The 24,085-nt window shown below is 37.5% G+C and overlaps 1 protein-coding gene across 3 annotated transcripts in view; it reads left to right on the top strand.

The window, feature by feature from the left end:
* CORO2A (coronin 2A) overlaps positions 1-24,085 on the top strand; it is a 373,363-nt gene continuing 349,278 nt past the window's right edge. For 2 of the 3 annotated variants that reach the window (XM_053702692.1, XM_053702696.1), the window contains exon 1: positions 1-439. In XM_053702692.1, the coding sequence (XP_053558667.1) occupies positions 425-439 (15 nt within the window). In that variant the 5' untranslated portion in view covers positions 1-424. Of the gene's footprint in view, positions 440-6,149; positions 6,528-24,085 lie in introns of those variants that run through there. The other variant, XM_053702694.1, reaches the window with a different exon arrangement.

Raw genomic sequence — 24,085 nt, forward strand, 5'->3', positions numbered from 1 at the left:
CTCTTCCCCCAGTCACATTAGCCTGCTGTCCTGCTAACCCTTAGCTGTATCCTGTAAAAGAAAAAAAAAAGACGTATGCTTCTAGCAGTCATTTTTTAATTATTATTTTCCACGTCTGATCTATTTGTATATCCACCCAGATCCTCAGTAGAAGAAAGATAATAAAAACACTTGTCATGATTTATGAATGAACGTGTCCGCCTGATTGGATTGTGCAGGATCTGCAAGAGGATACTCCTGGCTCAGTGTGGCTCCAAAGAACAACAGTCAGAGAGAGAGAGAGAGCGCACAGGAACAATTCTCCTATGTGTGTGCATTACAGGGAGTGAGTGCAGAGAGGGCTGGGCTTGTCTCTCGGTGCTAGGAGATCTTTACTGCAGCGAGCTGTAATAAGGGACAGCTGAAGCACCTGGAGGGAATCTGTATGACTATAGGAAAGGTAGGATAACATGTTTTACCCTCTAAAAGTCATTTTAGTTTTAGCTGCAGCTCTGAGCTAATTCTGCTAAAGCAACTGGGATTCTTGTATACAGAAAGGAAATGTTTGCTGATTAGCTAATCATTACATTACCGGTCACTCGGTAATCTAAAATAATATATTTTGTGTGTATGTTAGAAGATCTGATGTTGTGCACATGCTGCATTAGCAAACAAGAAATGAATAGCAATGTGTGAACATATATGTAAAGAATACTCTAATTTGCACCATACTTGGAATTTATATTAATATCTTCTGCTGGTGATCAGGAACATGTTTATGTTTGACAACCTCCTTGGGGCAGATACTTGTATTAATTAAATAAGATTCATATGATCCAAAGTATCTCAGGCAACATGCACTAGTTTCAGGTGCAACTTTTGATATATCTTCCACTGCATTCTCCTTCCTTTCCTTACTATTGAAACCACTCCCCAGAAAGATGATGGGGTAAAAATACAATATGGCAAAGGACGTTTATGAAACATGTAAAATATTCTGTACTTTGGTCTATGTTTAGTTCTGATGTGTGTGCAAATAATGTAAGGTACACAGCATTTTGATGATTTTTATTTATTATACATGTGAATATTTGAATATATTATGCATGCACTTGAACACACACACTCACTGCCTAATGGATATATGTCATGATCATGCAAATCCCAATAGATTTCAACAGTTTAAAAATAGCTGTTTTTGTTTAGTTGAATAATTCAGTTCAGGGTACAGTCTATTATAATTCTTCATTCCCCCTGTACAGCATTTGGATATGTTACAAGGAAATATTATTTAAACAAATGTGTATGTCAGAGGGTTTTGACTTATAAGCAAAGCCTAATCATAGTAGTTTCATTAAAAATCCAGTTTGTTGAGCTTTTTTAATTCAAGGCTACAATTTTGAGAAAACGTAATCCTCTTTTCTAGTTTTTGTTGTCTGTTCAGGACATTAAAGCTGTTATTATTAGATGTGTAATCCCTTCTTTTTTTTAAGGGAGATACTTAGAGTTGGTGCACAGTTCCCTTTTTTATAGTGCACCATGCATAAAAGAGGCACCTGACAATGTGCTTGCAAGGTGTAACAGGGTATATGATGTTGTCAGACCGGTGAAAGTTAAAACTTTGGCTTTTATTTGTTTTTCACAAATGATGTTCTACAGCTAGAAGGCCAAGATGTAACTGGATAGGTGTATAATGCATCTCTTTCTTGTGCTCTTTAGCTATTGCAAAAGCTATAGCAAGGTAAACTGCAACTTAACTCATTCATGACATGAAGGGCTTGTCTTCTTCTGGTGAGCTTTGTTATTATACTGCAATGAGTTTGATAGGCTAGGATTGGTGGATAACATTACCTATAGAGACTGTTGCAGTAATGTAACAACTGTATTGTAGAAATAGCAGAAAGCAATCTAACTTGTTTGAGTATTTTATTATTGCACTACTGCTTGTAAAGGGGTTAAACGTGGTAAAAGTAATCTCCAGAGCAGTATTGCATGACTGGGAGCAAGCTGAACGTGTGTGTAGCTACCAATCACCAGCTAGCTCCCAGTAGGGCATTGTGCATATTGTTTTCTACAAAGGATAACACATTCTGAAAATGGATAATAAAAGTAAATGAAAACTGTATGTTTTATCTGCACCATGAAAGTTTAATTTTGACTTTCATGTCCCTTTAAATAAAAAAAATAAAAATAAATAAATATATATATATATATATATATATATATATATATATATTCTCCAATAAAAGTGATGAATCCAACGGACGGTATCCGTACTCTCCAGAAACTTCACACAGCAGGATTTTCAATCCGTTTTAATAGTACAAAGTGAACCAAACGTTTCGGCTCTCACAGGAGCCTTTGTCAATGGTAGCCAAAGCCAAAACGGATATATATCTATATCTATCCCATTCATACATACACACAGCCCACTGCCCTATTGGCGATGAGACTCGCGCACAATATTCATCACAGTGATAGACGAGAAGTCGTGGATGAACATGGAAGTTAAAATGATTTATATAGAACACTGGCTTTCAAACCTGTCCTCAGGCCTCCCCAACAGGTCAGTTTTTCAGGATTACATTGGATGAGATCAGGTAAACTAACCATGTTTACTAATCAGCCGTTTTTTTTTTTTCTTCTGTGCTCCAGTTCAAATATCCTCAAAATCTGTCCTGTTAGGGAAGCCTGAGGAGAGGTTTGAAAACCAGTGATATAGAGTGTACAATTTTATTAATCCTTTCCAATTATTTCTGGTATCTAATATACCTCTCTTTTTTTTCTTAGTCTCCTTTGTTTAAACTTGACTTTAATATATGACAGCATATCTAGGTATGTTTAGGAGCAGCAGTACTACACATATGACTTTTTATAATTGACTCACCAGATTTCTTCAGTTTGCTCCCAGTAGGACATTGCTTTTCTGCAACTGACTATAACAGAACAGTGTTTTCTTTTTGTACTTTTAAGTCCCCTTTTTTAAGATTCTAGAATGTAACATTCTAAGTGACTCCGTCAAATGTACTCTTTCATAGACTATGTTGTTAGATATATTTGATAGATATTAAAAGGAATACTTAAATACATGTTTAAAAAGATGTAAAACTGAAGTTTGGGTTTCATATCCCTTTAACATCCCTGTAAGCCTGGCTACTGATTCCATAGAAAAAGGTGTACTTTTTGCTTTCTTTGGTCTTGGCTCATTAAGTATTAAGGTTGTGAACTTTCCTATGCAAAAGAAATGCATCACTGCAGGGTCAACAAATTAACTTCAATGCATCTAAGGACTAAGTTGTTTATTGTTGCCATTTATCATTCTCTATAATCAATTATTGTATTTACTATCAAACTTACAGTTAGTATAAACCTTACAACCAATCTGCAAGTTTATATTAGTTTTACCCACTATTTTAGACTTTTTTTTTTATTAATGATTTCCAGCAGAGTAGGCAGACATTATTATTTTTATATGGAAGGAGTTGCTTATTACATTGCTTTATTTATTACCGTGGTAGTGGCCGTTATGGTACAACTGTCTTATGACCATCTATGCACCCAGCCTAAAAAAAAATAACAATAGAGCCATATAATTTTCCTCTATGCTATAAATGGGTATGAGCCTTCACTTATTTAGCAGATTCTTCAGTTGGCACTTTGTGCATGTTGTGATGAGTAAAGTGTTAGAATTGGGCATCAACAGGGACGTTCCCAGAGGTGAGTGATATGGGCAGCTTCCTGGGGCACCCTCCCTCCACCTGCCTAGCACATACACATTTTTCTGAGGTGTCCTATTTTTTGTTTATAAATTTCTTTCATATGGTATGGAGGCAGGTGGGGAATCATGTTAGTGAATTTGTGACCCGCGCTTAGGTTTTTGATAGAGGAGGGTAGAGGTGAGTGATGCTGGGCAGCTATGCAGCTTGTAATAGCTGCACTACCTGACCTCAGCTGGAGGCTTACAGGGAACTGGCCCTTATTAGAGACACTGCTGATAGACTGCAGCTGTGCCAGTTCTTATAACATTCACCAGCACCAATGTGGGACAGTAGCACTTGCACTGCTTCCTGGCTTCAATTGCATTGGTGCAGGAACGGGTATGGCAGCAGTTTTGCAAGAATGTTATCCATTTGCAAGAGCACTTGAGGGCAGCACTATTTCCTGCCATGTAGTGCTCCAAATGCCTACCTAGGTATCTTTTCAACACAGAATATCATGGGAACAAAGCAAATTTGATAACAGAAGTCAATTGGAAACTTTTTTTTTTTCTTTTTTTTTTTTTTCTTTCTTTCTTCCAAATGTTGTGCTCTGCCTGATTCACAAAAGAAAAATTTGGGGTTTCACATTACTTTATTATTTGTAATGCACCAACAGATTCTGCATAGCTATACAGCAGGCACAACAAATAATATAAGACAGGGAAATCAGGCTGTGACAGAGCCATTACAGTTTACTTTTGGTAAATGATCTTGGTTGGCCCTTGAAATGTAGGCTACTTTAATAAAATGCATTTAGATTAGGAAACATAGCAAGCTTTTATTATGAAACTGATCATTTGGGTTTGGAAACAACCCACAATATCTTAACCGTTTTTCCCAATGTTTTTAAATTAGAGTGATGGTAAACTTTTTATAATCAGATCCTGAATGTTAGTATAGATATTTTATATGGATTTTAATTGATCACTTCTGATGAAGCGCTGTAACTTTTAATCTAGCTGTGCAATTCTAATACCACACCCTCCCGCCATCCACTTCAAAAATCATATTCATTCTGAGCTAACGGTTTGAAGTGGAAAGTTTACTGCCACTTTTAACATTAAATTCTTTGTTTTACCCTTAAAGGGTCAGTGAACACCTTGTAATTACATGACATTTCTGTTGTGTTGCTATAGAATAACTGATCAGCTAAGTCTTAACGATTTTAATACAAATTAATATCCTTTTTACAGCGATTATTTTTCAGTATCCAAACTCCGCCTACCATTTGCTTATTTATAGGAGCCAATCTGAGCTTTATTCTGCAAACAGCAAGGCTGGTCACTGTAGTAAATGTAGTATAACATGCATTGTTTTACTGTTATCTGATAAAGCCAATAAGGAACAGACATGTAGCAGATTTAGCCTTGAGAGGTCAGCAGAGGGCATTTCCACCACTGAGAATTCGAAATGGCTCTGTTTTCAGAGGTAAATTACACAAAAAGAGGGAAAAATAATGAAAATATTTTGCAAAGTTGTGGTTATACATAAAACCAAACATTTTGTGTTTAAAATTAGTAATTTAATTAGTAGAAATCAGGGAATGTTTGACATTTACAGTTTGTATGTAATGGTGAAATCACTTTCACTGCATGTGTTGTCTGCCCCGTTAGATTTCTGCCAGTGTCTACCCAGCATGCAGCCATAGTATTCTAACTAAAGTGAGCCTATAAATCCAGAGAAAAAAATGCTTTTATAGCTATGGTGACCATATTGCCGCTTTAAAAAGGGACACATATGAAAAATACATATGTCAGGGCTGTTTAAAGAAATGTTTTGTATAAGAGCCCTGACGTATGTATTTTTCATGTGTCCCTTTTTAAAGTGGCAATATGGTCAGCCTATTTATAGCTAAGCCCTACACAACGTCTCATGTGAGCCAAATCACACTGATGACATCTTGATTTTAGGAAACTCATTTCTTTCTTAAGCGCAGTAAAGTAAATAGCTAATTAGTAAGCAACATACAATGTAACCTTTCAACCCATGATGTACAGCCATGGTAATTGCAAAGTGGTATCTGTTGCTGTGCATAAAATGCAGGTTCAATCATTTTTGGGGTAAAAAAAAGTCAGGTTAAAAACATATTCAGAGTGATTCACACTTGTGAGAGAACAAGAATTGGTATAACGTATAGTTAGTTACTATACATAGAATGAAAAAACATATCTGTGCTAGAGGACTGACAATCAGAATTTGTATTTGTTTTTTTTTTCTTGTCAGACTTTGTGTAACGGAAACCTAAGGTAGATGTCTCTTCTGCTCATTTAACAGCTGGAAAATCAGTTTACTTTTTTTTGTAACAGAAGTTGATTTTAATTCCAGTTACATTTGGAATTAATGAAATTTCCTGAATTATTTTTTTTTTTTTTTTTTTTTTTACACATTCTGGGTTCAACATTATTCTATTTTAAAATCTTTTCCGAAATATGTGTATAATATGTAAATATTCCTACTTAAAATATACAGATGTCAGCTAAAACGAGTATTAGAGTAAAACAAAGACTAATAGAACCTTAGTAATATTAGAAGGATATTCCTGGATATTTCCACATCTATAGATAACCTATTTGTTTCCAGTTCTGCCTAAGTATACAAATCATGCTAACTGTTTTAAATTGCAAAAGTACCTTCAAAGCTTCAAACTGCAGTTAGCTATTTAAAGGATATACTAGGATAAAAATAAGTGTTTATTTTGTTGCAGGGTTTCTTTAAAGCAGAGGTATCAAACTCAAAGTATCTGGGGGCCACTGTCCAAGTGTTTTTCTCCCATGGGGCTGCTGGAATCGAGTAAGTGCTCCAGAACTGGATGTACTAGGAACTGGAAGTGACATTTAGCCAAGTAGTAGTGCATGGTGGGAATTTTAGCCCACAATGGACATACAGTTGTCTATATTTATCAAAGTGATAGGGATCATCTTGTAACTTTATAGTAACGTAAAAAGTGACATTTACCCTATGCAGTGCATGGTGGGAGTCTACACTGGACTCTTGTCTTTATGTTTATTTTGTGAGTGCCAATATAGAACATAAACTAGTTACACCTCTTAGAACCGTCAAAAAAAATTACAGACCAAATTAATGGTTTCCCTATTAAACAGGACGGCAAGATGAAACTATCTTGAGGGCCGCATATGGCCCCAGGGCCTGTACTTTGAGACCACTGCTTTAAAGGGACGGTCAACACAAAAATTGTTACTGTTTAAAAAGTTAGATAATGCCTTTATTACCCATTCCCCAGCTTTGCACAGAAAACATGGTTAACATACTTTATAACCTTTAAACCTCTAAATTTCTGTCTGTTTCTAAGTCCCTAAAGATTGCCCCATGATCACATGCTTTTGTATTTGCTTAAATGCAAGTCAATAGATAGTCATGTGATCAGGGGGACGTCAGAGGATGCTTAGAAACAAGGTTATCACAGAGGTAAAAAGTGTATTAATATAACCATGTTTTCTGTGCAGAACTGGGGAATGGGTAATAAAGGGAGTATCTATCTTTTAAAACAAAACTTTTTTTGTGTTGACTGTCCCTTTAACCCCTTAAGGACAAGGCCATTTTTCAGTTTCCTTCCCTTAAAGGGACACTAAACCCCAATTTTTTTCTCATGATTCAGATAGAGGATGAAATTTTAAGCAACTTTCTAATTTACTACTATTTTACTTCTCTTGCTATCTTTATTTGAAAAAGAAGGCATCTAAGCTTTTTTTTTTGGTTCAGACTATGGACAGCACTTGTTTATTGGTGGTTGAATTTATTCACCAATCAGCAAGAACAACCCAGGTTGTTCACCAAAAATGGGCCGGCATCTAAACTTACATTCTTGCATTTCAAATAAAGATACCAAGAGAATGAAGAAAATTTGATAATAAGAGTAAATTAGAAAGTTGCTTAAAATTTCATGCTCTATCTGAATCGCGAAAGAGAATTTGGGTTCAGTGTCCCTTTAAGGACCAGGGCTATTTTTACATTGCTGTGTTTGTGTTTAGCTGTCATTTTCCACTTACTCATTTACTGTACCCACACATTTATATACCGTTTTTCTCGCCATTAAATGGACTTTCTAAAGATACCATTATTTTCATCTTATCTTATAATTTATTATAAAAAAAAATATATAAAATATGAAGGAAAAAATGTAAAAAAACCACACTTTTTCTAACTTTGACCCCCAGAATCTGTTACACATCTACAGCCACCAAAAAACACCCATGCTAAATAGTTTCTAAATTTTGTCCTGAGTTTAGAAATACCCAATGTTTACATGTTCTTTGCTTTTTTTGCAAGTTATAGGGCAATAAGTATAAGTAGCACTTTGCTATTTCCAAACCATTTTCTTTCTAATGACACGATGAGTCCACGGATCATCTAATTACTATTGGAGCTGAGAGCAATCTTCAATGCTCTTCTGGCCTGGCCCCAGTTAGCCTCGGCCCGGTTCATCAGGTTCCAGTTGGACAACGTAACTTCAGTGGCTTACATCAACCATCAGGGAGGAACGCGGAGTTCCTTAGCCATGACAGAGGTAGCCAAGATAATTCAGTGGGCGGAGTCCAACAATTGCTGTCTGTTCGCGATCCACATCCCAGGGGTTTCCGTGTGGGACCTTGCTTGTTGTCGTCCAGATAGAGCACCACTGCAATGCCCTGGAATCGGAGCACCGCTAACAGGGATCCCAGAATCTTTGAGAAAATTCTGGGAGCTGTGGCAAGGCTGAAAGGAAGAGCCACGAATTGGAAGTGTTTGTCTAGAAATGCAAACCTTAGAAACTTGTGATGATCCCTGTGAATGGGAACATGCAGGTACGCGTCCTTTAAATCCACCATTGTCATAAATTGACCCTCTTGGACCAAAGGAAGAATGGAACAAATAGTTTCCATCTTGAAGGACGGCACTCTGAGGAATTTGTTTAGACTCTTTGCAATGCCTCTTGGTCCATTCTAATTCACAATGGATCAAACTATCATAAAAAGATCACATTTTTTAATAAAAATTAAAAACAGAAAAACGTTACTGTCACTTAAAATGTTAAACTGTAACTTTTTTATTTATTATATGCAGAGAGACCTAAACGGCTAAACAATACTTTAGATCACCTCTACACCTCAGCTCACTTTGCTGAGGTGCCTACCTGCCCTGCTGACACCTGCACTTCCTTTGCAGAAGCCTTCCCTCTAGTAAAAGATCCGGACTCAGGCAGTAGCTATAGAAAAACGGTCTCCGATCTAGAAACGCATGCCTCCTGTGAAAAACATGCATAATCAAAACTTAGACTGAACTCTCCGTCCCTCCGGTCACTAGGAAGTGAGGGAAAGTAGCGCGCAACTCAGATTGCCGCCCCTCATAGCTCCGCCCGTCGTGGGTGTCTTAGAAAAAATCTCCTGATCGGCATCTTGATAGTAAAACCACCAGGAGCCATGCAAACCACCAAAAACAAAAAAAAGAGCCTAGTTACTCCTTAACCCCAGTGCCTGCATCCCAGCTGTCTACATAATGCCTCCTTATCAATAGGAGAATATATGATCCTTGCAATAAAGAGCCCAAACATTACTGAGTCCTTTATGTGTGTGTGTCCCATCTTTAGTAAGTAAAGTGCCCAATTTTTTAGGAGTCTTCTTTATTAACCCAGAAAAATTAAAGTTAGCACTTACCTCATACATCTGCCAGACAGTAAGGCAGCTCACCAGGTTTGAGAGGTCCTCCCCCTCACATGGACCTGTGGAAAAAGCGATTAAAAACTGAGTAATTTTGCTCATGCTTTCAGAGTTAGGGCAGCATCAGTATATGGGAGGCGCAGTGAGAATTATGTCCTACAAATTCCCGTTGCTCTAAAGCTACCACTGCTCTACTGAAGAGACTGATATGGACTACGGCTACACCCTAGGACAAAGCAGTACAATCTTGCACTACTTAAAAAAAAAAAAAAAAAATCTTGCTTGAAGAATCTTTTCTAACACCTAACTTTACCACTTCCTTGCTCTAACATAGGCAAAGAGAATGACTGCAGTGGGAGGGAAGGGAGGTGATATTTAACAGCTTTGCTGTGGTGCTCTTTGCCACCTCCTGCTTGGCAGGAGTGATATTCCCCAATAGTAATTATATGATCTGTGGACTCATCGTGTCAAGAAAGAAAGAAATTTATCAGGTAAGCATAAATTTTTTTTTTTTTTTTCAAAATTAGCGATAGTTACATTGGAACATGGATATCAGGAATACCTGAATAACCCTTCATGTATATATATTTTTTTAGTAGACAACCCAAAGTATTGATCTAGGCCCATTTTGGTTTATTTCATGCCACCATTTCACCGCCAAATGCGATGAAATAAAAAATAAATGGTTAATTTTTTTACAAACTTTAGGTTTCTCACTGAAATTATTTACAAACGGCTTGTGCAATTATAGCACAAATGGTTGTAAATGCTTCTCTGGGATCCCCTTTGTTCAGAAATAGCAGACATATATGGCTTTGGCATTGCTTTTTGGTAATTGGAAGGCTGCTAAATGCCGCTGTGCACAACACTTGTATTATGCCCAGCAGTGAAGGGGTTAATTAGGTAGCTTGTAGGGTTAATTTTAGCTTTAGTGTAGAGATTAGCCTCCCCCCTGATCCCTTCCTGACCCCCCTCAAACAGCTCTTTTCCCTCCCCCACCTCACAATTGTCACCACCATCTTAAGTGCTGCCAGAAATTCTGCCAGTACTAAAATAAAAGGCAATTTTTTTTTTTAATATATATGTATTTTGCAGTGATGGATCCCCCTTCAGCCCCCAACCTTCCTGACCCCCCCCCCCCCATACAGCTCTCTAACCCTCCCCCCTCTACCTATCTTCCACCATCTTGGGTACTGGCAGCTGTCTGCCAGTACCCATTTTGCCATAATACATGTTTTTTTGGTGTGTGTGTTTGTTTTAATCAGGTTTGGGGGGGCAGAAAAAAACAATCTTTTGTGAATAACGATAGATCTAAATGACATTGCTCATTGAAAATTCCAATCCCAAAATTCGCTCCAGAAACGTAAGTGGTTACAATACCTTTCAATGGTCTTTCATTGTTACTGAAGTGCTATTTTCCTTTGCCAACTCATAGTATGTTATTCTTATGTTGTGTTTATGTTTACAGCCTATTTTACCCACAGCATTAGAGTAAATGATACATAGAGCTAATGAGAAAATTACCTGTAGGACAGAGGGACTTGTATACTTGGCCGAATGTAGTTGTTCCCTGTTCTACATAGGGAAAACGACACGCCCATTACGTGACAGTGTACTGGAACGCCTCAGAGACATAGAGAATGAGTTAGATGATTCTAGCATAGCAAGTCACTTTACATTGTTTCACAACTCTAACCCACGTGACCTAAAGGTGATTAGAATTGACAAGATTAGATTAGGTATCAGATAAGGGGATCTAAATTGAATCCTCCTGCAGCATGAAAGCAGGTGGATATTTAATCTTGATACCCTCAGTCCCTTTGGTCTCATTGCAGAAATGCATTTGGGCCATTTGCTCTAGAATTGACACACAATAGCAACCTTTTTTCTCATTATTGTCAATCTCTCTATTTTACTAAAGCTCTCTTTTGTTATTTCAATTTATAAACCGTTTTCGTTTAATGTGTATAGTCTATAAACTGCTGTTGCACTTTGTAAATTTTGTTTGTAACATGTACTGTTTCTAAATAGTTATAACACATTTAACAATGTTGCTATCTGGTTTCAACTTAGTACTCCTACGTCAGGTAGGAACTAATATTCACTGGCATCCTTTTCCGGAGGTCTGTGTACCAGGATCCCCTTTAAAAAGGAGGAGCTCACAATTTGAAAATACACACGCCTGGAAGAAGCTTTTTCAATAGGGGAAACGATCGTTGGCAATACTTCTCACTAAGGAGGAATCTTTGTGTCAACTTCTGGTCTAAGCTGAACTTTCCTTGAAGGTATCACCTATACTGCCAGCTTAATAGCGTCTGAGGTAGGAGAATGCATTGGGCAGTCTTACCCAATATCTCCGCAACTTTTTTAGGCATGGGCGACTCTGTTGCGTTTGAGATTTAGCAAACTCCAATCACCTTTAGATGCAAGCGGCACACACCCTCGGATTCAGCCAATCAACTGTCTTTATTTGTGACAGCCCGTTTTGGGAGCAGGCGCCGGTCACACATCCCGACTTCTCCGTGGTTTGGATTGGTCTAGTCATACTGGCTGCCGACCGCGTAAGAGATATTGCCACTCCCGTAGGGCTGTTAAATTTGGATACAGGACACTTCAATTATACACATTAGAATCACTGAACAGCCTTTAAGGACGGGACTTATTCTTGTTCCTCTACAAGAGGACTTGATATCGGCACAACAAGGAGGACCCTTATATACATACGACTACATTTTGGACTATCTACCATGAAGGAGTATATCCTCTTTGTCTGCAATAGCTCTGGTTTTCCCTTGGGTCCTTGGAGCTAAGTATCTTTGTTGTATCATACGCTCTTTTAGTCTGCAATAATAGTGGCTAAGTTGTTTATATCTCTTTATGTAAGAATTTCTATACAGAACATATATTCATTTTCAAACATATTTTATTATTGTAAATTGTTCTTTACTGTTTAATAGTGGGTTTTTTTTGTTCACTAAATAATTGGATATAACTCCATAAGTGATCAAAATTGGCCTTAAATGTGACGAGTGCTGTTTGAGATCGCCTCCATTTTTTTTTCCCTTCCAATTTTTTAATGCATTTGTGTGTCTGTATTAAGAAAGACTTCAGTCACAGGTTCTGGCTAAGGAGTAGTTGTCCCAGATCCCTGATACCGTCACCATCCCCAAACAATATACACTGCGCAGATTACATGGTTTGCCATTTATTATTAATAATAGTTATTTGTAGAGCGCCAACAGATTCCACAGCGCTATAAAAATAGGAGGAATACAAGGAAACATTTATAGGGATCAGACGGGTAGAGGGCCCTGCCAAGAGTCGCATTGTTGTAGTCGGCTCTAAAGAAGGTGATCTACAAACATCATGGCTCTTAGGTATACATGCTAAGGGGGTTCAAGGAGATAGCAATGGAGGAGAGGAAATGGTATAAAGAAAGGTTAGTGTAGGTTGTATGCATCCCTGGACAGTAGAGTCTTAAGGGAGCGCTTGAAGTTTTCCAAACTAGCAGAGAGTCTTGTGGAGTGAGGCAGAGTGCTCCACAAGATGGGAGCCAGTCTGGAGAAGTCCTGTAAGCGGGAGTGTGAGGAGGTAACAAGAGAGGAGGAGAGTAGGAGGTAATGAGCAGAGTGAAGGGGACGTGAGGGAGAGTATTTGGAGACAAGGTCTGAGATATAGGGGGGAACAGTGCAGTTGAGGGCTTTGTATGTCAGAGTGAGAATTTTGTGTTTAATCCTGGAGGCAAGAGGAAGCCAGTGAATGGATTGGCAGAGAGGTGCAGCAGATGAAGAGCAACGTTTAAGTAAGAGGAGCCTGGCAGAGGCATTCATTATGGATTTTAAAGGAGCTAGGTGGCAGCTGGGGAAGACAGAGTTGCAGTAATCGAGGTGGGAAAGGATGAGAGAGTGGATTCAAATCTTAGTTGTGTCTTGTGTAAGGAAATGTCTAATTTTAGAGATTTTTTAAGGTGGAATCGGCAGGATTTAGCCAAGGACTGAATGTGAGGAGTGAAAGAAAGATCTGAGTCAAGTGTGACCCCAAGAAAGAGGGAAAATAAGGAGCTCAGTTTTGGAGAGATTTAGCTTGAGATAGTGAGAGGACATCCCAGGAAGAGATGTGAGAAAGACAGTTGCCACAGCTGCACAAGTATGTATTAGTGTTTTCATTGAATCATGGAGCAAGAGGTGGTGTATTTCCTTAGTGATATCCATGAGTATAACAGTGGACCGCAGACAGTCTGGTTTACTTACTATACAGAGTTTACTGGACTGGAAGCTAAACACCTGACCCCGGAGGTCTCCTCTGCATTTAGTTGTGTTCATCACACACTGTTATAAGCATTGCGACTACTTTTGTGACTTTGTTTGCGTATGGTCCTTTGAACTTCAGGTTGGCGTATCCTCCTTCTCTGTTTGTTCTCCTTCCACGTGTCATCGTTTGGATCAAGCAGGAGAGAACATTGGTTTTCTCCTAGCTCCTGCGTGGCCTCACAGGATCTGGTAGGTGGATCTAGTAGAGATACCATTTCTACTTCCGTAAATACTTCTGCTGAGGGAAGGATCCTCTGCTTCAGGGGTATTTCCTTTATCCAGATATAGTTTCTCTGTGGCTGACTGCTTGGAGATTGTACACTTGTTTTTAACTAAACGTGGGTTTTTCGAATCGGTTGTTCAGACCACGATTCAGGATTGTAAACCTATCACTAGAAAGATTTTCTATAAGATATGGCAGAATCCCAAGGATCTTTTCCTTTCTCCAGGTAGGCCTTGAGAAGGGGTTATTTGTTAGTACCCTTAAGAGTCAGATTCGGCTCTTTCTTTTCTGATGCTCAAGCGTCTGGCGGACATGCCGGATGTACAATCCTTTTATCAAGTCCTGGTCCGAATCAGGACTGTGGTTGAGTCAGTTGCTCCCTTGGAGTCTTAATTTTGTTTTAAAGTTTTTCTTCAGGCTCCGTTTGAGCCTAGGCATTCCATAGATATTAAGTTGTTATCTTGGAAAGTTTTGCATCTTCTGTTATTTCTTCTGTTCGGAAGGTTTCTGAATTCTCAGCTTGCAGTGTGGTTTTCCTTATCTCGAGATAAGGCAGTTCTTCGTACCAAGTTTGGGTTTATTCCTAAGGTTGTGTCGGACAGAGATTTTAATCAGGAACTTGTTCCTTCTCCCTGTTCTAATTCTTCTTCTCATAAAGATCGTCTGTTGTACAACTTAAATGTTGTACAGGCCCTTAGTTTTTATCTACAGGCTACTAGGGACTTTCTCCAGTCCTCTGTATAGTGTGTGTTTTCTGGATAGACATAAAAGCCAGAAAGCTTCCACCACTTCTTTCTCTCTAGTTAACAAGTGTTATCGTAGGGTTCATGAGCCTGCTGGACAGCAGCCACTTAAGTGAATTACAGCTCACTCCACTAGGAAGGTGCTTTTCTTCTTGGGCCTTCAAGAAATAGGCCTCTGTAGAACAGATTTGTATAGCGGCGACTTGGCCTTCTTTGCTCTCTTTTGCTTAAGGTTATAATTTTTATTCTTTGGCCTCAGCTGAGGTTTTCTTTTAGGAGAAAGGGTCTTCAAGTAGCGGTGCCTTCTGTTTAGGTTACCTGTCTTGTCCCTCCCGTATAATCTCTCTCTCCAAGCTTGTGTATTGATTCCCAACAGTAATTGATGATAATCAATGGACTCACTGTGACATCAGAAATTTTTTATGTTTACCTGATAAATGTATTTATTTCTTGACACGGTGAGTCCACGGCCCTCCCTGTTTTTCAGACAGTTTTTTTTATATAAACCTCAGGCACTTCTGCACCTTGTGTTATTTCCTTTCTCTACTTTTCCTTCAGTAGAATGACTGGGGTTTGTGGGAAAAGAAGTGATACTCAACAGCTCTGCTGTGGTTCTCTTTGCCTCCTCCTGCTGGCCAGGAGTGATATTCCCAACAGTAATTTATGATAATCTGTGGGCTCACCGTGTCAATAAATAAATAAATTTATCAGGTAAGCATACATTTTGTTTTTCATATGTGGTGGGGGGGGGGGGGGGGGTCTGCTATCAGCCCCATTCAGTGGGTGTCCCAGTCTTATCTCATTAATAGTGTTAAATTGGGAGCTTCTAAGTAAGTTTTTAAACAGTTTTATACTGGATTTTTATATCAGTATCTGTGAATCTTATTCTTTATAGTAGTGTCTATTACATGCAGTTAAATGAAAATGGGTGTATAATGACCCTTTAAGGACAAGTTGTTTGATAATCTTGCAGTGCTGTGTGATTTAATTACAGTAAATACTTCTCTTTATTTTCAGTCATGTATATATGTGCATTCTCAGTCCTGTGGACTCACAGGAAGTACCAGTCTCATTGAATTTTCAATTTGAATTTGCTGTCCAACAAAGGTTAATGTCAACTGTCAACTATAGCTCATGAGAAAATCAATTCAGGCATCTCTGGAGCCGATAGTGTTTTTAGTCTGCAATAAACTCTTTGTTTTAACGGCAGGATACTCTGCAGCCAGTGACCAGATATGTGATGTAATTATTCAGATACTTTTTTTTTTTTTTTTTTTTCTGAAATTGCACAGATGTTTTAAATCCCTTAACATGGATTACATAATCTGTAAGTCTCCATGTGAAATGGGAACTATCCCACATTGACTACCAACAGAATAAGATAAAGTGAACTGATCATTAGAAATGTTTTGATGTCTTTAAAAAAAAAATCTTCACGAACAACCTATACATTAGATAATGATTTACTCCCACACCCTTTACTTATTGTTTTCATAGAAATGTCAGATGAGCCAATTAAGCAAAACATTCCTATTTATAAATTCCATTTTTTTTAAGGAAGTAGTTTAGATTTGTAACTAATTGTTAACTAATAACTGGATATCTTTTAACCTTTTGAAGGTTATTCTTCTTCTTGTAATTAAACGGCCATAATGTTAAACAAAAGGACTTGCACTACCATATGTAAGGGATTAAACGCACAGTAGCAGTGCCACTCGGTACCTACAGAACACTGCTGGTCCCCAGCGGAAACTACCGCTGATCAGTTCTCTGCAGGTCCTGAGCGGAACTTCTACTCTGTGTTTAACCTCTTTATGGGGTTAAACACACAGTAGTGCAGGGTTGCTAGTCTTAAAATTACATGTTCAAGCAAATTAGAGCATGTAGTTTTTTAACTATTATGGCCCTTTAACAGAAGTCACTCTCTTACCAATAATACTGAAGCAGTGATTACTTAGCTGAGGGAAAAAGAGGACATGATCTGGAGAGTACAAAGTTCTGTTTTTCGTGTCTTGTCTTTCGGATTCTAAATATTGGCATTTGTCTTTTATATCTCTGAAAACAAAAAAATAAAACTTACTCAGTAGTTGCAAAATCATTTTTTTATGAGTTTCAGTTTAAAATAAAAAATGTAACTGGCTTTGCTTCACATTGAACAGGTACTAACAGTCGTTCTGATCTTTGATCAGTTTATCTCTATTCAAAGTCCATTGAAACGCAGGACTCCAATAAACACTTAATCAGTGGGGGTTTTGGCCATGTAAGCACAGCCTGATAGTTTTATAGCCACATAATAAAAGCTTCCTGCTCCTTCCTTGTTTAGCATCTACAGGATAATCACTGCATGATATTTACTTATGCATGACACCAAACCACTACACTGATTTCAATGATTCAATTCAATGTTAAATAGAAAATATGTTCCAAGGTTTTAAAACGCTGTAAAGAAACGTGGTAGTCAAAATGAAACGTTTATGATTCAGATAGTGTTTTATTTCTGCTATCAAAATAATGTTTTTGTCTTGATATCCTGTGTTAATATGTAACTCTTCTGTATGAGAGCATACTGAGGTAGGCTTAAGAGCATGCACGTGTCTTGAGCACCATATGCAAGTGTTTTTACAAATGTGTGTAACAATGTTTTATATATGAAAATGCTGCATCACTTCAACTTCTCTGATTAATTTATTGCAAGCATAAAAGACACAGGCAAATTTTTGCAAGTGTGTGTGTATATATATATGTATGTGTGTGTGTGTGTGTGTATATATATATATATATATATATATATATATATATATATATATATATATATATATATATATAATGTGTATGTATATGTCAGGGCACTTGTGTTCGACACCAAACTCATCAAACCATATCTTCATGGACCTCGCTTTGTGCACAGGTGCATAGTTGTACTTGAAAGGTTCAAGTGCCCAACCATGTAAGTTGGGAATTTTATTTTGAATTTGAGTGAGTTTAAAGGAATTAAAGTGCATTTTCTATCTGATTCAACATTTCACTTTCCTTCTATTATCAAATTTTGTTTTAATCTCTTGATATCCTTTTTTCAAAAGCTAGCTGCTAATTGGTGGCTGCAGATATATGCCTCTTTTCATTGACTCACCTGATGTGTTTAGCTAGCTCCCAGTAGAGCATTGCTGCTCCTTCAACAATAGATACCAAGAAAATGAAGTGAATTTGATAATAAAAGTAAATTGGAAAGTTGTTAAAAGTTATATGCTCTATCTGAATAGGGAAAGAGAACACTTTGGGTTTCATGCACCTTTAATGTCCCTTTAAAATTAGTTTTACTAAGCACTGGGCTGTGGGCAGGGAGCCTGCCATACCTCCCTTCATGTGACAATCTTGATGTTGGACAGTTGGGAGGTATGGAAAATATTACCTAGTAGTTTGTGGTTCATTTTTTTTCTTTAACCTCTTCCCGCCGTTTGGACGTTCCATGCCGTCCTAACTACGCTGGGCTTTAGCGCCATTAGGACGGCAAGGAACGTCCAAGCCATTTGGCTGTCCTGAAGCTATAGTAGCTTCCAAAATGGGATTGCAGGCTGGAGGGCATGCCTAGCGTCATAGGCACTCCCAACTAACTTGATCCCATCATTGAAATCACGCGATTGCAGGAAAGAGCTTGTGATTTAAATTTTTACTTATTTGTTTACATTGGAACTTTGTTCCAATGTAGACAAATCAGTCCTGGCAGGAAAGGGTTAGCACATCTTGTGTGTGCTTCTGGAAATAAGGTGACACCCTACCCATAGCAGCCTAAAAACCTTGTTAATACAAAGCGGTAAAATCAACTGAAAAAAGTAACTATTGTGATCATTACACAATATCACTATTTATTACACAATATCACTATATATTACAATATCTCTAAACAACAGAAAGAAATACCGTAAGCAGTTTGGAATCTTTTTCCCTTCAGCCTGTTTTCACATCACAACATTTAGAGCTAGCCATACACTTTTTGCAGGATAGACCAGGTTATTTGTTTATCAAGCTCTGGTCTAGGCCTTTGAAATGTATTTGCATTTTTATGCATGTGCACTGTGTGTCTGTGCTTTTATAAATTACATCACTTCTAATTTCTCATCTCTTCTAAATTACTTTGAGAATTCCCTACTTGCTTTAGTTAGTTGGGCCTAGAATAGTTTTGTTTTAAGTAGTGAATTCATAATCGCTAAAGCTAAAGGATCTAAAAAACTAAAATTGGGTTTTGTTAGACTGTGTTTTAGGATTTTATGTTTTAAACATTGTCATAGATGAATTTATACACACACACACATATAAATAAAAAAAAGAGTAAACTTTCAAAGCAATAGTTTTACATTCTTGTGCGACACTGAACAATAAAATACTTAAATACATTTTCAGGAGTTAACTCTCTTCTATTTTCATTTAAAATCCACCTGAAGGTGGAAAAACCGTGCTCCAGGTTGCTCAAGATAATTAATTTATAAACTTAAAGGGACACTAAACCCAAAATCTTTCTTTCATGATTCAGATAGAACATACAAATTTAAACAACATTACAATTTACTTCTATTATTTATTTTGCTTCATTTTTTAGGTATCCTTATTTGAAGAAAATGTACATGGGTGAGCCAATCACATGAGGCTTCTATGTGCAGCAGTGTTAATTTTGACGGCAAATTTCAATTTAGTCTTAGTTTTAGTCTTTTGACTAAAATGCCATTTTAGTTTTAGTCGTATTTTAGTCATCTGAATTGTTTTAGTTTTAGTCTAGTTTTAGTCGACTGAATTTTCAGTAGATTTTAGTCGACTAAATCCCAGTAGATTTTAGTCAACTAAAATCTAAGGGGTTTAGTTAAAGTGTAATGCGTTATTTAAGCATTTCTCTATAATTTGCAAACTGATTATATACTCCAGGAGTAAACATAATACCTGTTAATATTTATGGTAATAATGTTTAAACATGCAATATAGACACAGATTTAGCCGTTGTGATATGTAACATCTTTATTAAAATTAAATAAAACCAAGTTTCATAAAAAAACAGAAGTGCAACTTTAAAATATAAAAAAAAACTGTAAAATGTATTGGCTAAATTGAACATATTACCCAATATAAAACCTTTAACAGTTCTCTGTTAATAATTAAAACAAGTATCAAGTAACTCAACATAACAAAAAGTTTCTGCAGATAGCACAGGCACAGCATAACTTAAACCCATACTTGTGGGTTATGCTTATTTCTATAGGAAGAATCAATTGATTGTTCACAGATTCGAAAATGTTTCGGCAACGATATTACCACTGCTCTTGAACTTCCAAACTCATTATATACTCCTGGAGTAAAGGTTTATTAACCTGTTTTTATTTATGGTATTAAGGTTTGAACATGCAATACAGATTTAACTGTTGTGGTATATAACATGTCTTTTATTTATCAAGATATAAAATTAAGTTTCGTAAATTTTACATAAGAGCAGTAATCTAGTTTTAGTCGACGAAATTAACACTGATGTGCAGCAAACAATCAGCAGCTACTGAGCATATCTAGATATGCTTTTCAGCAATGAATATCAAGAGAATAAAACAAATTAGATAATAGAAGTAAATTAGAAAGATGTTTAAAAATACATTCTCTTTCTAAATCATGAAAGAAAAAATGTGAGTATCATGGCCCTTTAATGCCAGTGATTTCCTCAGGCCTCTCCAACTTTTTAGATCTAAGTCTCCGAATTAGGTATTTTTAGGACCCATTTCCATGGGCTTTGAAATCTAAAGGAAAATTAAAATTTCACGAATAAATCAATACCAACAAAATAGGTTCAAACCTAAAAATTCGGGCCCTAATAATCACAAATCTAGTGCATTTGGAAAACAATAAAACCTGTCTTGATTTGGCTCTGATCTCTCAATTTTTTTTTGCTTGTAGGGCAATTTTATGAGTAATTACACAAACAATAAAAAAAAATGATCTGCAGAAAATATTTATATTTTATAATAATTCTGTCTATGTTTTTTTTAGTTTAGTAATGTCTCCATTAAATACGGAAATAACAATGTATGCAACCTTGTCATATTGGTATTATGGTCTGTACACTTTATTGAAATATTGACCCACGGATTTATTAATTTAGTCATGATGTTCAATGTATAGTAACTTATTACATGTCTTTAAATCATGTCTAGCTGTGAAAATAAAAATATATTTTATGGTGACTTAAAGGGATATTAAATCCAATTTTCTTTCAATAATGATTCAGATAGAGCATGCAATTTCTTTCTAAAGACACGGTGAGTCCACAGATCATCAACAATTACTGTTGGGAATATCACTCCTGGCCAGCAGGAGGAGGCAAAGAGCACCACAGTAAAGCTGATAAATATCACTTCCTACCCACAATGCCCCAGTCATTTGCTCTTTGCCTCTAGTGCAAGGAGGAGGTGAAGTAATTAGGTGTCTGATAAAGATTCTTCTATCAAGATTTTTTTGTTTTGAAGACGGGGCAAGCTTGCTCTGGTCTTCTGTGTCAAGCTGGATTTAGCTGTAAGGTGGGCCTTGCTGCGTTTTCCTAACACTCTGCTGCCTTGGTATAGAAAGCCTGAGTAAGTTTACTCTGTCTTTCCTTGTTTCACAGGTTTCTGTGAGGAGCGGCATCCTCTCAAGCCGGGTGAGCTGTCCTCCAGCCGGACGGTTAGATGCAGGTAAGTGCTCAGTCTTCTTTTGTTTGGGGGACTTGCACTTTTAAAGAAATGGCTGCATTATTCTGGGACATTTTATATTCTTGGGAAGGATATTTTAAGGCAGGACGCAGGCACTGGTGACTAGGAGCTAATTATACCCTGATTAGTTGAGTTCATTAAGGGTTTATAAGGATTCCTGGGTGAATCTATATGGTATACTTTTGTTAGCTTTTGTTTCTAGATAGCTAACTGTTTAGTCTGTTATGGTTTTTATTGCTAGAAACCTGCTGATATGTGGGTTTTAAATAGTGTTAGTATGCTCTTTAGTGAATGTATTGAGCAACGCTTTTTATGGGCTTCAGGACTTCTTCAATATGTTGTAGCCGGATTATGGTTCCTAAGTAAATTTTTTTGACCAGTAACACACTGTGCCTTTTTTTCCGGTATGCTGGTTGACAGAAAGGGTTGGTTGATGAGGCGTGGGGTAAGGCGCCCTTAATTTTTGTTCTGACGTGTGTTACTATTAGGACCTGTGTGGCTTAGTAAGCCCCACCTTCTTCCTCATTTGCTCAGAGAGGTGCCATTTTCGGCTCTATCTGTGCCGGTCTGTAACCATGCCTCCTTATTGCCGATAGATCGGAGGAGTTTTTTTCCATTAAGTACATCCTCTCTGTGGAGGTATTTTTTCATAGTGGGCTATGTTATTCTATCTATGCCTCAAAGTTCCTTTGTTTTGCTTATGCAATAGGTTAGGCATTCTCTACCGTATACACATACATACATACATACATACATACATACACACACACACACACACACACACACACACACACACACACACACACACACACACACACACCATGTAGGAGCAAAAGGAGGCTGAAAGTTACTTGCACATATAAAAATATAATACACTGTAGCCAAGGCCTATGGCTGTTAAAATATGATGAAGGTACCTTAGAATGTCTGTGGTAAGTTCCAATAAAATCCTATATTAGGAAAAGAAGAGAAAGTTTCGGCGTTATTACCTTGGCGGGTTGATATGACAGCTTGTGTACACTTCAGCGTTATCAACCGTTAACTGAAGGCGGCTTTTTGTAACAGACTCACGTCAGAAAAATCTCTTGAGTCTGTTACAAAAAGCCGCCTTCAGTTAATGGTCGGTAACGCTGAAGTGTACACAAGCTGTCATATCGACCCGCCAAGGTAATAATGCCGAAACTTTCTCTTCTTTTCCTAATATAGGATTTTATTGGAACTTACCACAGACATTCTTAGGTACCTTCATCATATTTTAACAGTCATAGGCCTTGGCTACAGTGTATTATATTTTTATATGCGCAAGTAACTTTCAGCCTCCTTTTGCTCCTACATGCTGTGTGTGTATGTGTATGTGTGTATATATATATATATATATATATATATATATATATATATATATATATATATATATATATATATATATATATATATATTTCTTACGATCTTTTTCACATTTTAGGATTGGTTATTAATATATAGTCTCAGGGATTTCCCTACATAGGTTTTATATCCTTGATATAGGTTATATTCATTTATTTTACACATTCGCCTTACACATTTTGGTCACACACTCTTTTTTTTCTATTTTATTTGATCTGTGCTTTGTAGCACGTACTCTCTTTTTTTACACTTTGGTATTATCACTTTTGTTTCTTTGAGGGGAACACAAGAGTATAGCGGGATCTCATTTATTCCTTTAGCGCTTCCTCCTTCTCTTTTCTTTTCACCTCTGGTTTTTATCAACTACCAGCGTGGAGCTCGGAGTTCCTTAGCCATGTAGGAAGTGTTTTAGATTGGCCAGGGGCAGAAGTTGACAATTGTGTCTATCTGCAATCCACATTCCAGGTGTTGACTTTGGGAAACGGATTTCCTGGGTAATCGGACTTTCCATCCCTGGGAGTGGGGTCTCCATCCGTAAGGACTCTGTTTAACAACCAAATGGGATTGTTGGAATTGGAGCGGATGGCGTCTCGTCAGGACTCCAAGCTTTCTAAGTCTAGTTCGAGGTTGAGAGATCCTCTGGGTTTTTTCTGTCTGATGCATTGGGAGTTCCTTGCTTCGGCAGGTGAACATATTCCTTCGTACGTTTGCTCTCCTATCTCGAGTCTTCGCTCGGGTCAAGCAAGACGAGCATCAGTGATTTTTATAGCTCCTGCGTGGCCTCACAGGATTTGGTATGCAGTCCTAGGAGGAATGTCTTTTTTTACCTCCGTGGAGGCTTCCTCTGAGAATGGACCTTCTTCTTAAGGAATTTTTTTCTTCATCCAAACGCTCGATTTCACTAAGCATGGAATTTCGAATCGGTTATTGGGTCCATGATTCAGGCTTGTAAGCCTGTCAATAGAGAATTTTGCTGTAAAGCCTTTATTGGTGTGAGGCTATAGGGTCTTCTTGGAATAAGGTAAGGATCCCTTGGATTTGCCTTTTGTCCAGGAAGGCCCCGTGAAGGGGTTAGCTGTCAGTACCCTCCTGGGTCAGATTTCCGTCTTTATATTCTGTTACACAAGCGTCTGGCGGATGCGCCGGATGTTCAATCCTTTTGACTGGCCCTGACCAGAATCGGGTCTGTATGTTAATCTGTTGCTCCTTCTTGGAGTTTTAGCCTTGTTTTTAAGGTTTTTCATCAGGCTACGTTTGAGCCTATGCATTCCATAGTTATTAGGTTTTTATCTTGGAAGTTATATTTGTTACTGCTAATC

This window comes from Bombina bombina, chromosome 2 (assembly GCF_027579735.1).
Source record: "Bombina bombina isolate aBomBom1 chromosome 2, aBomBom1.pri, whole genome shotgun sequence".
Classification (NCBI taxonomy): domain Eukaryota; kingdom Metazoa; phylum Chordata; class Amphibia; order Anura; family Bombinatoridae; genus Bombina; species Bombina bombina.